The 14,968-nt window shown below is 56.4% G+C and overlaps 1 protein-coding gene across 3 annotated transcripts in view; it reads right to left on the reverse strand.

The window, feature by feature from the left end:
* The window catches only part of Plcd3 (phospholipase C delta 3), a 61,798-nt gene that overhangs the window by 36,158 nt on the left and 10,672 nt on the right, over positions 1 to 14,968 (reverse strand). For 2 of the 3 annotated variants that reach the window (XM_006970571.4, XM_076543460.1), the window contains exons 2-15: positions 14,752 to 14,913; positions 14,431 to 14,659; positions 13,955 to 14,084; positions 12,377 to 12,605; positions 11,860 to 12,061; positions 11,591 to 11,735; positions 10,789 to 10,941; positions 8,989 to 9,138; positions 8,710 to 8,860; positions 7,855 to 7,971; positions 5,261 to 5,427; positions 4,894 to 5,029; positions 4,672 to 4,821; positions 3,797 to 4,599 (exon numbers count right to left, since the gene is read on the reverse strand). In XM_006970571.4, coding sequence (XP_006970633.1) covers positions 4,511 to 4,599; positions 4,672 to 4,821; positions 4,894 to 5,029; positions 5,261 to 5,427; positions 7,855 to 7,971; positions 8,710 to 8,860; positions 8,989 to 9,138; positions 10,789 to 10,941; positions 11,591 to 11,735; positions 11,860 to 12,061; positions 12,377 to 12,605; positions 13,955 to 14,084; positions 14,431 to 14,659; positions 14,752 to 14,913 — 2,210 coding nt within the window. In that variant the 3' untranslated portion in view covers positions 3,797 to 4,510. Of the gene's footprint in view, positions 1 to 3,796; positions 4,600 to 4,671; positions 4,822 to 4,893; positions 5,030 to 5,260; positions 5,428 to 7,854; positions 7,972 to 8,709; positions 8,861 to 8,988; positions 9,139 to 10,788; positions 10,942 to 11,590; positions 11,736 to 11,859; positions 12,062 to 12,376; positions 12,606 to 13,954; positions 14,085 to 14,430; positions 14,660 to 14,751; positions 14,914 to 14,968 lie in introns of those variants that run through there. The other variant, XR_013041917.1, reaches the window with a different exon arrangement.

Genomic DNA, 14,968 nt, shown 5'->3' on the forward strand with positions numbered 1-14,968 from the left:
CCCTCTTCCAGCTCCTGGGCCTTCTCCCACAGGGGATGATCCCACCAACTGGTTTTAAAGGCCTTTGAGCCTGCTGGTGCCAACTCTGCGGGCGTGTGTTCCTCGTGAGACTGCCTTCACTGCCTAGGATGGGTGGCTACTTGAAAGGCACCTTGGACCTCCTTATAATATATATCTGGGATCTTGTAGAGACCGAATCAGTGCAAGCTCTGTTAAAGTCATCTTAGTGTATAGAGGGAGTATCCCAGGGAGGCTGAGTGGGGGTGGGGTGGCAATGGATGCCCAGGCCCTTCAGCCCCAGCCCCGGCCTGTGCCTTCCAGACCATCAGCCATCTCCTTGTGTGGTCCTCTGTCTCCTTTCCAGGATGTGCAGCCCACAGTGGCAGCCAGAAACAGTAACTGGAGGGGATCTGGACTTGGCAGTACTGCCACTGCCCGGTGATCACCGGTGCTGCCGTGTGGAGTTTTGTGGTGTAGTGATGGTTATTGATGCTGCCAGTTTCTCCAGCAGTAATCAAGCCCCTGATCACATGGCTGATCACATGTGGGCATTCTTCAGTGCGTTCAGCCAAGTGACCTAGGAGGATTGGGCTGTACTGTCAGCAAGCCACATCCAGCTTCCTTGTAACTTGTACTCTAGGAGGAAGCCCCAAATGACACGGAGTGGGGGATTTCCTTGCTCTTTCGCCTCTTGGCATCTTGGGGGTGGGGGGAGCTTGTAGGGGAAAGAAGCCTTAGCCACAAGCCAGGCTCAGCCTTGGCCCCTGATCTGAAGCTGTTCCGCGGGCGAGCAGGGGTTTGCATCGGGCTGTGGCTTCTGCAGATGCTGATGCTGCATCTCCTCAGCTGAAGGCAATTGTGTGCTTGGGCTGCTGCCTGCTTTGTAGACTGCTGCTGGAGGCAGAAGCCTTGCTGTGCGGGGTCTCATCAGAGGCTTCTGGGGACCCTCCTCCTCCTCTTCAGTGTCCTGTGCTGCGAACTGCAAGTGCCAGCGAAGGTGGCTGACTTGTGACTCCAAGACACTCAGACCAAAGAAGCTGCTGCTGTTCTTGGCCAAACATGCACTGAGTTGTACAGATGGGAGGAGTCAGAGGCGGGGCTCACCCTCGGCCTCAGTCAGTCAGCAGACACCGCGTCTGTCCTAAGTGCCCATGTGGGCTCGCCCTGCCCATACTCTTAGAGAACGAAGTGCTCAAGTCTTTCCTACTTGGGCGGCCCTGGAATGTAGAAAAGCCTCTTGTCTTCGTCTTGACCATTTGGGGGCCGGCTCTCAGTTCAAATTGCCTCTGAGATTTGGGGTACACAAATCTCTGGAGTGAGCTTTGGTTTCATTGACCCCGGTCATGGAACAAAACAGTGAGTCCCAGGGGGCTGCCCTGGAAGAGACAGATCTGCTGGCAACAACTCTGTCCCCGAAATCAGGTGGCGTGCTCGGCTTCTGCTGCTGCCTCTTGATGGGCACCGTGCCCAGCTCTGCAGCGCTTGGCTCAGGGCTTGTTTTTAAGTCTTGTTTTTATCCAGACTGTCCTGGTGTCTTCATTCAACCCTCATGGGAGTGGGGGCTGGAGAGCACCATCACGGGCTTTGAAGTACGGCAGCCCTGTGACTGGCTTGAACCAAACGACAAGGGCCCTGGGTCCTCGCAGCTGACCTGTCAGTCAGCTGCTCTTGGAATGCCTCTGTGGGCCCGGCCCCCGTCCTTTGCTGTGTCCTGAAGACCTTCCCTCCCTGCCTTTGGATTGACTCTCTATGCCGCCACAGACTCCAGCCTGTGGGGGTGAGCTGGGTAGGAAGGTCTTAGCCCTGGATTGAGGCCTGCATGGGGCTCACTTTCCCCACTCGTGCCTGTGTCTGAAGATGTTGGCATCTGAGGTTGACTCACACCAAGCTCTGCAAATACTCGCAGTTTCATGGAAACGTTCAGGCCTTGCCCTTCTCTCTGCCACTTGTTCCCCTTACAATGCTGGCACTCTGAAGCAGGCGTCTTTGTGGTATTGAATTCCGTCTCCAGAGATGACCGGCATTAAACCAACCTGGGGGCCCAAAGGCCCTGAACGGTTTTCGTGGAGCTGTCTACAGCCTAAGAGAGAGAGAGAGACTCTTGGGTCAGGAGAGGGAACTAGTGTCTCTTGGGGCATGGTCTGCCTGCCCCAGAACCAGAGGAGACTGTTTTGTCCTCTGCAAAATGAAGGCAGGACTACAGACAACTAACTGCCCCCGAGGAGATTCACCACGGTTTCCTTGAATTCCACTCACAATGTTGACTGGGGCCAGGGAGAGGGCTTCACTTTTTTGTTCTGGCTTTTCTGGGCTGTACTGGGGGCGTCATTGCCAGGGTGGGGGCAGAGATACCAAATGCATTGTTCCACTCAGTACATCTCACTTGTTTCTAATAAAGGAAGCGGCTCAGCAACGGGTCTCTCCTGGCGTTCCTCTGGTCGGCAGCAGGTGGCAGTGGAGCGGGGCCTGGGTTAGGCAAGGTGACAGGAAAGCGCCTTTCCCCAGGGCCACCAACACCAGGCCAGCTTCCAAGGCCTCTCTCGGGGCTCCTAGGACTTTCTCCCCAGCCTTTCCCATCTACCACAGGAGCCGGCACTGATGCCCCTGCATCAGGAGAGCAGCCACCTCACAAGGCTAAGCATCACCAAGCTGTATGCACAGTCCCCAGTGTGTGCACGTGCATGCGTGTGCACGTGTGAGCATGCGTGCGTGTGAGGTATGGTGGAGGCACTCGTGCCACAGGGCCCGGTTCTTCCTTCCACGTTTACACGGGTTCTAGGGATTGGACTCGGGCCAGCAGTTTTGCAGCAAGCCCCTCGCCTGCCGACCCGTCCCACTGGCCCTCGCTTTACCCTTTATTTGAGACAGTCTCAGTAGGCTTCCAAGGCTGGCCCTGAACTTGTCCTGCTTGAGCCTCCCAAGTGGTTGGGATTAAAGGCCTGTCCCACCAGGCCCAGCTGAGGAATGCTGCTGTACTGTGGGAGGACTGCAGGGACTCAGTCCTGAGAGGCAAAACCTCTTCTGGGAGCTCCAGCTCCCCTAGGGGTGCCTTTTTAACACGACAGCTTGCCAGGCCCTGTAACCCGTGTTTATCTCAGTGTTCTCTTCCCGTGGAAATGACCCATCCCGACCCATGGCCCTTTCCAATCCCCCATAGCTAGCACGTCCCAACGGGACTTGGCTTCAGCTGTGTCCCAGCCAGGGCCTGTGGTCTGCCTGCATTGCCCATCCCCCCTAGGCTGCTCCAGATCCTGATCGTTTTTTTTCAAACACACGAGTTCATCCATCAGAGAAGGCAGGCCCTCCATAGGAACAGAAAGCAGGGGGAAGCCAGCACTTGCTGGCTTGAGTCTTGGGGGTGGCAGGAAGGGTGCCCTGGCCTCAGGCTTTGGTTTCTATAGGGCTTGGAGCCAGTGCCAGGCCAGTCTACCCCGGCGGGATCTAAACTACCGCAGCCTAACAGTCCCATTGAGGCTCCTTCCTGGCAGGGTGGAGCCCATGGTTTCTCAGTGACCTCCCAGTGTCACAGTGGCAGGCAGGACCCTGCTGCTTTGCAGGTATTCATCTGCTCTAGGGCTGCCCGTCATTGGAATGTGCCCTGCTGGGCTTGCTCCCTCCCCATTTAAGGAGGGGGACCTTATGACTTAGTACTGGCAGCCGCTTTAAGCCAAAGGCCTTGGCACCTCCTGTAGCCACCCCTGGCTGTCTTGGACAAAACCCAGATCCCGCTGGGAGAGGAGGCCCCATCAGCCTTCACTCTAGCCTGCTCCCCTCCTCACAGGCCTGGGGAATAAAGTGAGGAAGTACACTTTTTCTTTATTTTTTTATTTTTATTTATTTTTTTTTTCGAGACAGGGTTTCTCTGTGTAGCTTTGCGCCTTTCCTGGGACTCACTTGGTAGCCCAGGCTGGCCTCGAACTTACAGAGATCCGCCTGCCTCTGCCTCCCGAGTGCTGGGATTAAAGGCGTGCGCCACCACCGCCCGGCCTTTTTCTTTATTTTTAAAAATAGTTAACTCTTCTGCCCTCTCCAGGGCTCTTCTGTGACTCACGTTACAAACCCACTGCCCGGTGTCCCCCCGGGGTTCATCTGCTCCCTGCCTGCCTGAGACGGGAAGGAAAGGGAAACCAGGAAAGCTGAAGGAGAGGAGTCTCTCAGGTCCCACTCACGTCCTGAAAGGAGGCGATGTGCACTGCTGTGCTCTTTTCAGGGAAGGAGGCGAAGACGGCCTCGCCGTAGGGCAGAGGGACAGGTGTCCTTCTCCTCAAGTTGCTGAAGACCAGGGTGACCAGGGTAGCTAGAATTACCTCAGGGCCCTGGGGTTGGAAGCTCCTGAAGTCCAGTGGGTCACTGGACGAGACGCGGACCGTGGTCCTGTCTCTCACTGAGGGACTAAACAGCTCTCGGCACCCAGGTATGCCAGCACCTGGTGACCAGGACGGGTGGCGTGTGAGGGGCTCTGTGCCATGACACCAGCCCCCACTGATCCTAGGGCAAGTCAGGGAGACCCTCAAGAGTCCTCAATGCAGATGTGAACAAAGAGCGTGGCCGGGGACAGAGAGGCTCCATCCTTGGAAAGCAGGTGGATGTGGCGGTACCCTGTGGGGAAGGCAGCCGGAAGTCAGAGGCTGGAGCCCCTCCTGCCGCCCCCTCCCCACTCCCACCACCTACCTTGCTTCAGGCTGTTGAGAGGCAGTGTAAACTGGCCCACAAAGTCATTGGGGGAGGTGGCGTCATAGTCCTCCACCACGAACCTGACCAGCACCAGCTCGGGGACCCGGAGTCGGAACTGCAGAGTCTGCTTCCAGCAGGGGTTGAAGCCTAGGGCACAGGCGTGGCAGTTGGGGTCCACTGGCCCCAGGGGCTGCCCGCCCTCCCGAGCAGCTGACTCACCATTGTTGAGCACGTAGTCAGTCTCCTTGTGGGCACAGTCTGCGGGCACCCCATGGATCTCCACGCGCACTAGAGGATCCACAATGGAACTGGGCTTCTCTGCATTCAGCTTGGGCAGCTGTTGGGCTGTGAGCACCTAGAGGAGGGAGGAAGGTCAGGTTCTGCCTGGCCCCCCGTGGGGCCGTACCCTCCCTTGCCCCTCTGGAACTCTAAGCCCTTGTCCTCTCTCCTGTACCAATGCAGGCGCGCACGGGCTGCCTCATGCCAGGCCCGTTCCTGGCCTCCCTCGTCCCGTCTTCCCCTCAGACTGGTGCCTCCCCCTAGCTAGCCTTAACCTGAGGTGGAGGTGTGGACCCAGGCTGCCGACCTGGACGGTTAGAGTAGTTCTGGGGGGTCCTGGGCACTCGGGGTCAAAGGTGGTGTCCAGTCGCCGCAGGTAAGCAGGTTTGAGAACGTAGCCACACTGCCCGTTGATGAGGAAGCGCCCGGTGTTGAGGTCCATCTCATAGCCAGGAGTCTGAAAGTTCAGAGCCACTGTGGAGTAGAGGAGATGGCTGAACAAAGGAGGCTTGGTGGCGCTCTTCTCAGTGCAGATTCAGGAGCAGCCAGGCTGGTCAGAGGGTCCAGGGTCCAGCCCTCTAGTTACTAATGCTCTGTCCCTCGCGGGACCCACTGAGGAGGGACCATGCATTCACCTTCACCTTCCTGCACTTCTTTATTTATTTTATTTTATTTTATTTTATTTTTTTTGGTTTTCCGAGACAGGGTTTCTCTGTGTAGCTCTGCGCCTTTCCTGGAACTCACTTGGTAGCCCAGGCTGGCCTCAAACTCACAGAGATCCGCCTAGCTCTGTCTCCCGAGTGCTGGGACTAAAGTGCGCCACCACCGCCCGGCCTTCCTGCACTTCTTTAAGGGTAGCAAAGTGGGGCTGAGGTGGGGTGTGCTGGCAGAGCCTCCTGGGTCAGAGCCCAGGCTTGAAAACCTGAGATTTGAGGTTTGCCACACACACACCTCCAAAGAGAACATGATCTTCCCCTTTGGCTGGGCTCAGTGTCTCCCAGAGCCCATCTTTCTCAGTATTGACTTAGCAGAACTGTCGTGTGTGTGTGTGTGTGTGTGTGTGTGTGTGTGTGTGTGTGTGTGTTTTAAAGGCACACAGAAATAAAGGGTTTGAATTCCTTTCTTGCTAGTTTTGTTTTTTTTTAATACAGTCTCACAACATAACCTAGGTTAGCCTAAATGACCTCTGTAACCAAGCTGGCCTTAAATTCATAATTTTCTTGCCTCAGCTTCCTGCGGGCTGGGATTATAGGTATGAGACACCACATCCGGCTCATTTTTTTTTATTTCTACTCTCCTAAAGATGTAATTTGTGGGAGCTGAGGAGACAGCTCAGGAATTAAGGGCTTCCTCTATAAGCATGAGGCCCTGAGATTGGATCCCCAGAACCCACGTAAGGCCGCGAGTAGCAGTGTGTATGTCTGAGCTCAGTGTTGTACGGGCAGAGGCAGGTGGATTCTGGGGGGTCTCATAACCAGTCTAGCTGAAAGGGCAAACTCTAGGTATAGTGAAAGGCCTTGTCTGAAAAACTAAAGTGGGGGAGGCTAGAGAGATGGCTTTTAGCCTAGGGCAGAGGACCTGAGTTCAGTTCCCAGAACCCATAGGGTGTCTTTCCAGCTCCAGAGGACTTGATGCCCTCTCTGGCCTCCACAGGCATGTATGTGATGGAGATGCTTACATGTGAACATTCATACACATAAAAATCTTTAAAAAGAGAGAGAGAGAGAGAGAGAGAGAGAGAGAGAGAGAGAGAGAGAGAGAGAGCTATACAGATACCCAATGCTGATCTCTAGCCTACATGCATGCACACACATAAACAAGAGCACACACATGCATGCACACATGGGAACATATAAGAATGAGTAAGTTTCTTTTAGGTGTTTTGAGACTCATGTAACCCAGCCTGGCCTCAAACACACTGAGTAGCCAAGGGCCAAGGATGACCATGAACTACGGCCCCTCTTGTCTTCTACCTCCCAAGTACTGGGATCACAGGCATGTACCTCACACAGAAATGTGACTTTTGGCTAGGCATCGTGGTACACGCCTTTAATCTCAGCACCCAGAAGGCAGGGGCAGGTGAATCTCTGTGAAGCCAGTCTGGGCTCCAGGACAGTCAGAGACCTTGTCTCAAAAAAAGGAAAAGGTGCCGGGTGGTGGTGGCGCACGCCTTTAATCCCAGCACTCGGAAGACAGAGCCAGGCGGATTTCTGTGAGTTCGAGGCCAGCCTGGGCTACCAAGTGAGTCCCAGGAAAGGCGCAAAGCTACACAGAGAAACCCTGTCTCGAAAAAACAAAAAACAAAAAACAGAAAAAGAAAAAGGAAAAGGTAAGAAAAATCTAAGTTGCTGAGTTTGGTGTGCACACCTTTAATCCCAGCCCTGTGGCAGCCAGTCATAGCTGTATGGTGAGACCTTGTCTCAAAAAACGAAATGTAACTACTTCCACATTGCCAAAAACAAAGGAACCTGCATTTCGGACAGACCTTTAAACACCAATGCATTTCCCGCCTTCTAGAAAGCTGTGTAGCTACTCACAGCTGAAGTGCTCAGCCCCGCCCAGACTCCCCAGTCCATAGCCCCGCCCAGACTCCCCAGTCCATAGCCCCGCCCAGACTCCCCAGTCCATAGCCCCGCCCAGACTCCCCCTGTCCATAGCCCCGCCCAGAATCCCCTGTTCATAGCCCCGCCCAGACTCCCCTGTCCATAGCCCCGCCCAGAATCCCCTGTTCATAGCCCCGCCCAGACTCCCCAGTCCATAGCCCCGCCCAGACTCCCCTGTCCATAGCCCCGCCCAGAATCCCCTGTTCATAGCCCCGCCCAGACTCCCCTGTTCATAGCCCCGCCCAGACTCCCCAATCCATAGCCCCGCCCAGACTCCCCTGTCCATAGCCCCGCTCACCCAGCTGACAGCCTGAGTTCCACATCTCTTGGGGGTTATAGTTGGCCGAGTTCATCCGCAGCCCCATTGGGTACACTCTGGTCAGCTGCTGAGTGTTGTGCCTGACAAAGCTGTTCCCTAGGGCAGAGTTGGGACCAGGACTGTGACAGAACCCAGGCTTCTGTGCCTGGCCCAGTTCCAGGGCCTATAGCCACCCCCCTTCACCCCAGCTCCTCCCTCCCTTCTGACCTCGGGTGAAAAGGGACAGAAGAGGTTGCTAAGGACCAGAGAGAGGCAGGGACACCAGGCAGCCACACAGCTTGACGCTTGCATTACCAATGCCCACACTCCTGACTCCCTACCCTGAACACCTGGCCCTAGGCTGCCAGTCCATGTCACTCACCCTGCCCACGCCCCCGACCGTGCCTTGGGTTCCTAGAATTCTTGCCGTGGTCACGCCTCTGGGCCTTCGTCTAACCTGTTCCTCCTATTTAGGGTCCTTTCCCCTTCTGCTTCCTCCTTCCTCCACAGTGACAAGTCTTCTCAGGCTTGGTGTGCTCCAGGAAGCCTCTCTGATCTCATACTTCCAGGCTCTGCCAGCCCCTGCCACTAGCCTGACTGGTGAGCCAATGTCTTGACCACCACTAGGTGGTGAGTGTGGTGAAGGGAGCCCCAAGCCTCTCCCGGTGTGGCTTCACCACACTTAACCTGGAGCCATCTTTATCTTAGCCGTCTTTCCCTGGCCCTCCTGGTGTCCTTAGGTCCCCTTAAAGCCCCCATCAATCTTGAGAACAACGTCAGGATCCTCATCCAGCCCCCAGAGCCTGCAGGGTTCCATGCCTTCCTGTCCCCAGAATCCCAGTGTCTGGTTCCTACCTGCCTCCCGGGTAAACTTCCTGGCCTTGCGCTCACCGACGGAGCCGACCTGGCAAGGCTGAGGCGGGCGAGGCCTGGGGTTCAGGGTCCGCAGGCGGCTGGCACAGCAATACACAACCAGTGCTGAGAGCTCTGGGGAGATCTGCTTGGCCTGGGAAACCAGCCTCGGTGGGGATCACCTGGCTCAAGGCCCTGCTCCCACCTCCCTTGCCTTCCCCTGCCCTCCTGCCCTCCGCCCTGCAGCGGGACCCAGGCTGCTGACCCAGGCGGCACACTCACTCGCCTCCTCTGCTCTGCAGCCTCCCAAGCCTCTTCTGTCTCCTCTTCCTCCTCCTCCTCCTCATCTTCCCTGTCTGACAGCATTCGGCCATCCTCATTCCGAGCAGCTGGCAGCTTCTTCCCTTTCACCAAGACCCGGCCCTTCAGCTGCTGGAGAGGCCAAGGCAGACGGACGGACAAGTGAAGCCCCGGGGGCAGCCCCGGGGGGACAGCCCCGACAGTCAGCCACCACCGACAGAGTGGCTGCTAGACAAGGGGGCAGGTGAGAAACAGGAGTGGTGCTTCTAACAGGAAAAAGTGGTCCCACCACAAGGCCATGGAGGGAAGGTGGCCAAAAAGGTGTCGTTTGTCAGAATGCCACACAGCAGCCCTGACACTGCTCAGAGGCAGCTTGGGATCTAAGGGAAGGAGCGCTCTTCCAGAAAGATCTTTTTGTTTGTTTGTTTTGCTTTGTTTTTGGTTTTTTATTTTGAGACAGGGTTTCTCTGTGTAGCCCTGACTGTCCTGGATCTCACTCTGTAGTTCTAGGCTGGCCTAGAACTCACAGAGATCCACCTGCCTCTGCCTCCCAAGTGCTGAGATTAAAGGCGTGTGCTACCACCATCCAGTCCAGAAAGACCTTTCATGAAAGGAATGACTGCAGCATATATAATTACGCTACTCTCTTGTGTAAGTTTTGTGTTTGTTTGTTTTTGAAACAGTCTTAATGTAGCTTAAGCTGGTCTAAAATTCACTATGTAGCCAAAGATAACTTTGAAGTCCTGATCCTCCTGCCTCCACCTCCTGTGTGCTGAGATTATAGGCCTGTGTCACTATTCCTCATTTTTTTAGCCTCCATCTCTTGATCCTTCTGTCTCCGTAAAGACATGTCCCAGACAACATGCTGATGTTACACTCATGGCCAGCTTGGACTAAAGAATACCAGCTAATCATGGCTGGGGATATAGCTCAGTTGTCCTCGTCTGGCTTCTCCCTCAGCACTATATAAACACACTCTTGTAACCCCAGCTCTGAGATAGAGGCAAGAGGATCAGAAGTTCAAGATCATCCTTGGTTACATAAAGAATTGGAGGCCGGAGTTGGGGACTTAGCTCAGTGGTAGAGCCCTTGCCTAGCAAGTGCAAGGCCCTGGGTTCGGTCCTCAGCTCCGGGGGAGAAAAAAAAAAAGAAAAGAGTTAGAGGCCAACCTGGCTTCTATGAAATCCTGGCTCAACAGTAAAACAACCAAACAAATAAATAAGAACATCTTTGTGTATACACAAAAACTGGGAGATGGTGACTTCTAATGAGACGGAGTCGGGTAAGTGTGAGAAGCAAGTCTCCACGCGCCCCCTTTCTTGTCAGTACTAGGGACTGAACCCAGGACCTCATGCACACTGGGTAACTGCTGAATTGCTGAGCCTCATAGTCCTAGCCCTGCTTAGCTGCAGTCCTAAGCGGGTGGCATCTGGCAAGAGCAGATGGCTAGGAAGGGAGATCTAGGGGGAAGAAATGTCAACTCGGGCCATGGAGGTGGAAGTGGCTGGGCCTACAGGTGCCCTGTGAGAAGAGACGCAGGCCAGGCCAGGCAGAGCAAGGCACAGAAGGCCCAGTAAGAGGATGGGCTGGGTCCAGTCAGGGACAAGGCACAGAGGGTAGCCAGGAGGACAGTTGGGTGACAGATGTCAGCTTAGCTGAGTAGGAAAAGGTCCTGGCAGAAAGAAGCGAGGGGTCCTGAACCAGAGGAGCGGCATGAGTGAGCCAGGGGTAGAACCCCATCAGACCGACCCACCTCCCAAGCTGCGGGTCTGGGGGCATCACCTCGGGAGACGGCAGCTCCTCGGGGTTCTGGGAATCCAAGGCCTTTGTCACCAGCATGTCTCCCAGGATGCTTCGAAGGTGGTGGGCCATGACAGCCTGCTGTTCCAGCCCACAGTGGTTCTCAAGGGATAGGATAACAGGATATGGGGACAACTGTCGGGGCGGGGGGGGGGGGGCAGGGAAGACAGGCAACAGTTCAGAATCACCCCCTGCTGGCCCCTGTCCTACCCAGTGTCCAACTCTTTCAAGACAGGCAGGCAAAGGCAGGGCGGCGGAAAACCCACCCTAAGGGACCAAGTCTGTAAGACATGGGGCATACTGGCACCAAGATATGTGTGGCAGGGCCAGCGGTCAGATCGGGGGGCTCTGGGAAAGACTGGAGTGTTTGGGGGCCGAGGGCAGCTTCACCGATGGCTTCTTTATACGTGTTCATTCAGGGTTAGCGGCATGGACCATGCCGGTGGTGTCGCAGAGGCCGCTGTTTGTTGTGGACCCTGATGCTTGCAAAGCGCACACAGGAACCCCACTGCTGAACCTGACCTGTGCTCTCAGAAGTCATGGCTCAGTTCTCCTCCCCTAAGCCCCAAGGTTCTCTTTGGGAAACTTGGTGATGTCCATACATTTGTTAGCTGTGAGGATGGGAGGAGGGAGCACTCAACTCGGCTTTATTTTACCCTCCAGTCCTGTTATTCCCACAGCACTTGGTGAATGAACGATGCTCTGGTAAGGGCATCTGGCTATGGGAGGGGTAAGGGATCAGCAGGAAGGACCCAGGGCTGGGCGTCAGGTCCCAGCGCCTTACCGTGAAAGCATGGTCACGCACGGCTTGGATCACATCTCGGAAGAGGATCTTGGAGGTGAGGGTGTGCCCGTGATAGATGATGGGTTCCCCGCCTTGTCCCTCCCAGCAGTCAAGTTCCACACAGCGGCATCCCTGGGCAAAGGCCCTGCAGTTGACAGACAGATGGATGGGCAGAGCGTGGGTATGCCACTGCCGCAGGGCGGTGGCAGGCTTGGCCAGGAAATGCAGAGCGGAGCCCCATGCTCTCACCCCCCCCAACACCATGGTACCTAACGTAGGCCTCCGTGCTGCTGGGCCCTCCGATCTGCGAGTCCGTCAGGTAGGTGTTGTGAGAGGAGGAGATGAAGTAGTGGGCAAGGGGCTGGCCCATGTCCTGGAACACACACGTGTGGGCCACGTTCAGGGCAGCCCCCTCAGGCGACAACAGATACATGATGAAGCCATCCAGCGTCATCAGCTCATGCTGCTTGGCTACAGGGAAGAGAAGGAGAGAGGGTGGGGCCACCTGGGGGCGGGGCCACCTGGGGCGGGGCCACCTGGGGGCGGGGCCACCTGTCCAGCTTCAAACAGCACCCTGGCTCACTTAGTTTAGAACAGCTAGGCAGCTGATTGACGGCATGCACCATGCCATCTAATCTTCCACAGAACCCCGAGGGGCAGACGTATTACAATGCCATTTTTACAAGCAGAGGTGCGGAGCCTGGAAGAGGAGAGGGGGCCTGCCTGGGACAGACAGGCAGTGCCGGCAGAGCTGCCTGGGCTCGAGGCTGAATTGTGTTCCCTTACCTGTCTCATTGAGCTCATAGGTCTGGATAAGCTGCTGGGCACAGGCCAGGGTGGCACTGTCCTCTCCCTGGTCTTGCAGGAACTCCAGCAGCTCAGAGGCGCTCAGCACATGGTCCTCACCCGAGTACCGGTGGAAAATGGCCTCCAGTTCGGGGCGTTTCAGCAGCCTCCGCAGGAATGCCTCAATCTCAGCCCCCTCCAGACGCTCGTTGTTGGAATGGTCACACTCCTGGGGAGTGGGGGGGTGGGGCTCAGAGGAGGGGACACTCTTGGGAACCTGGCCCTAACTGACACACTCCATGAGCTTAAGAGCTGCAAAAGCAGCAACCCCTACTTCCCAAGACTCCGGCCCTGAAGCCCACGCCCCTGAGTGAACTCCAGGGATACAGAGTCTTGGGGTTCACACCTCTCCATGTGCACCGTGACCTACCCCAAGGATCAAGATCAGGAACAAAAATGGCAGCCTTGGGAGACAGGACTTGTGCCACAGGACCCCTCCCTGGGTCCTTACTGTCCTCCTAAGACACCTAGTCAGTGAGCAGAAGTGAATGGAAGGAGTTCTCGGAGCAGCCAGGTGGTTCCCTCGTCTTTGCAGGGCACGGGCTGGTCACACTCAGCATCCATACATGTCTCTGCCATGCCACCCAATCAATGCACAGATGTAGTCACCTGTGCACCCCAGAGCTCCCACACAGGCACAAGAGGGGCAGGGGAGGGGCCTGCACTGTGGAGACTCAGGGGTGTTTGCCTGCGCTCCCACGTGCAAGCCATGCAGTCACGTGTACAAGTGGTGCCCTGTAGCCTGAGAGATAGGAAAATGACTCTGCTGCGCAGTCTGGAGGGCTCTGGAGGTGGCACCCTACTCCGAGCTCTGCCTAGAGGTGCCATATATACAGCTCTGGTCCTCTGGCTTCAGGGAATGGGAAAGGCTTTTTATGTGTCTGAAGATAGGGTCATACTTTGTAGCCTTCACTGGCCTGGAACTTGCTATGTAGATAAGACTGACCTCAAACTCACAGAGATCTGCCTGCCTCTGCCTCCAGTACTAGGATTAAAAGTGCGCACCACCACACCTGGCTGGAAAAGCCTAATTAACTAGGCTCAGGGGTTGCCTTTCTGTAGGGAGAGGTGGCTCCCTCCCTACAAAAAAAAAAAAAAAAAAAAAAAAAGCTCGAGAGGTACGTGAGTCTGATGGTGTCTATCAGAAAACCCAGCTATTCCAGAGGCTGAGACAGGAGGATCACAAGTTCAAGGCCAGCCTGAGCTACATAGTGAGATCCTGTCTAAAAACAACCACAAAAAACCTAGACAGAGCCAGGTGGCGGTGGCACATGCCTTTAATCCCAGCACTTGGGAGGCAGAGCCAGGCGGATCTCTGTGAGTTCGAGGCCATCCTGGTCTATGGAGCGAGATCCAGAATGGGCACCAAAACTACACAGAAAAACCCTGTTTAGAAAAACAAAAAACAAACAACAGCAACAACAACAAAAAAACCTGGAGAGAGTTAATGTTTCAGATGCTGGAGGAGTGGGCGCGGGGTGGGGGGGACAGGGGGGAGGGGAGAGGCGCTGAGTTCACCTTGAAGAGGCGGTAGGCATACATGTCATTCATGTCCACGTTGACCATCCTAAGCAGACTCTTGATCTCCTTGAAGCTCATCTTACTGTCCTGGTCAGAGTCGGCCCGGTGCAGGTAGGAATGGATCCAGGTGTGTGTGCTCAGGAAATACCAGCGATAGACTAGGCCCCTTGCCCAGCATTAATGGGTGATCAGTACCTGGTCCGAGGTCCCCAGAATTAGGGACTGTGCTTCCCTGTGTGTGTGTGGGGGGGGGGTCCCAAGGGCACTAGGGCAACGTCTTCACGGGGCCCATTTCCCCACATGAGGAGGTCCTTACTGTTTCATCCCTGGAATGGGGGTGGTGCCTTTCCCCACTATGGGCTCAGGCCAGGCCAGGGTGAGGCTCCATCCCCATTCCAGAGCACCGGGAACTGTCTTCGCCGGTGCTCCTTAGGCCAGGCCAGGCCCTCCCTCCTCCCAGCCCGGCAGGATATTGATCGAGCCGCTCCCGCTGGCTCATGGCATCCAGGCGCGCCCGCAGCTTGGCCAGGCCTCGCACCCAGCGCTGCGCCTCCTCCGCGGTGGGCGCCGCCAGGTCCAGGTTCTTGCGGCGGCCCTTGAAGGCGATGGTGAGGCAGCGCGCAGGCGCGTAGGCGCCCCCGAAGCGCCGCAAGCCCTCCGACTGGTGGCCCTCCCGGACAGCCTCGATGTGCTGCACGAAGACTATGATCCAGGCAGGGTCAGATGTGTCGGCCACGGCGCCCGCCCGCCGCTGTCCCCACCGCCCTGCCCCGCGCCACCCCTGACCCACTCACAGATGTGCTGCGAAGGCGCGTGCGGGACGCGCCGCTGGAACCACACGCTCAGGCCGTCCTCCTGCAGCCGGTACAGCCGCTCCTTGTGCCACGTGCGTGAGCGGATCTTGAGGAGCCGGGAGCCCCGCAGCATGGCTTGGACATCCTCATCCTCCGTCAGGCCTGCAGGGAAATCGGGGGCGTTGGGGCCTGGCCCTGCAAGGTAGCATCCCTGTCC

The sequence above is a fragment of the Peromyscus maniculatus genome, chromosome 8 (genome assembly GCF_049852395.1).
Source record: "Peromyscus maniculatus bairdii isolate BWxNUB_F1_BW_parent chromosome 8, HU_Pman_BW_mat_3.1, whole genome shotgun sequence".
Lineage (NCBI taxonomy): Eukaryota > Metazoa > Chordata > Mammalia > Rodentia > Cricetidae > Peromyscus > Peromyscus maniculatus.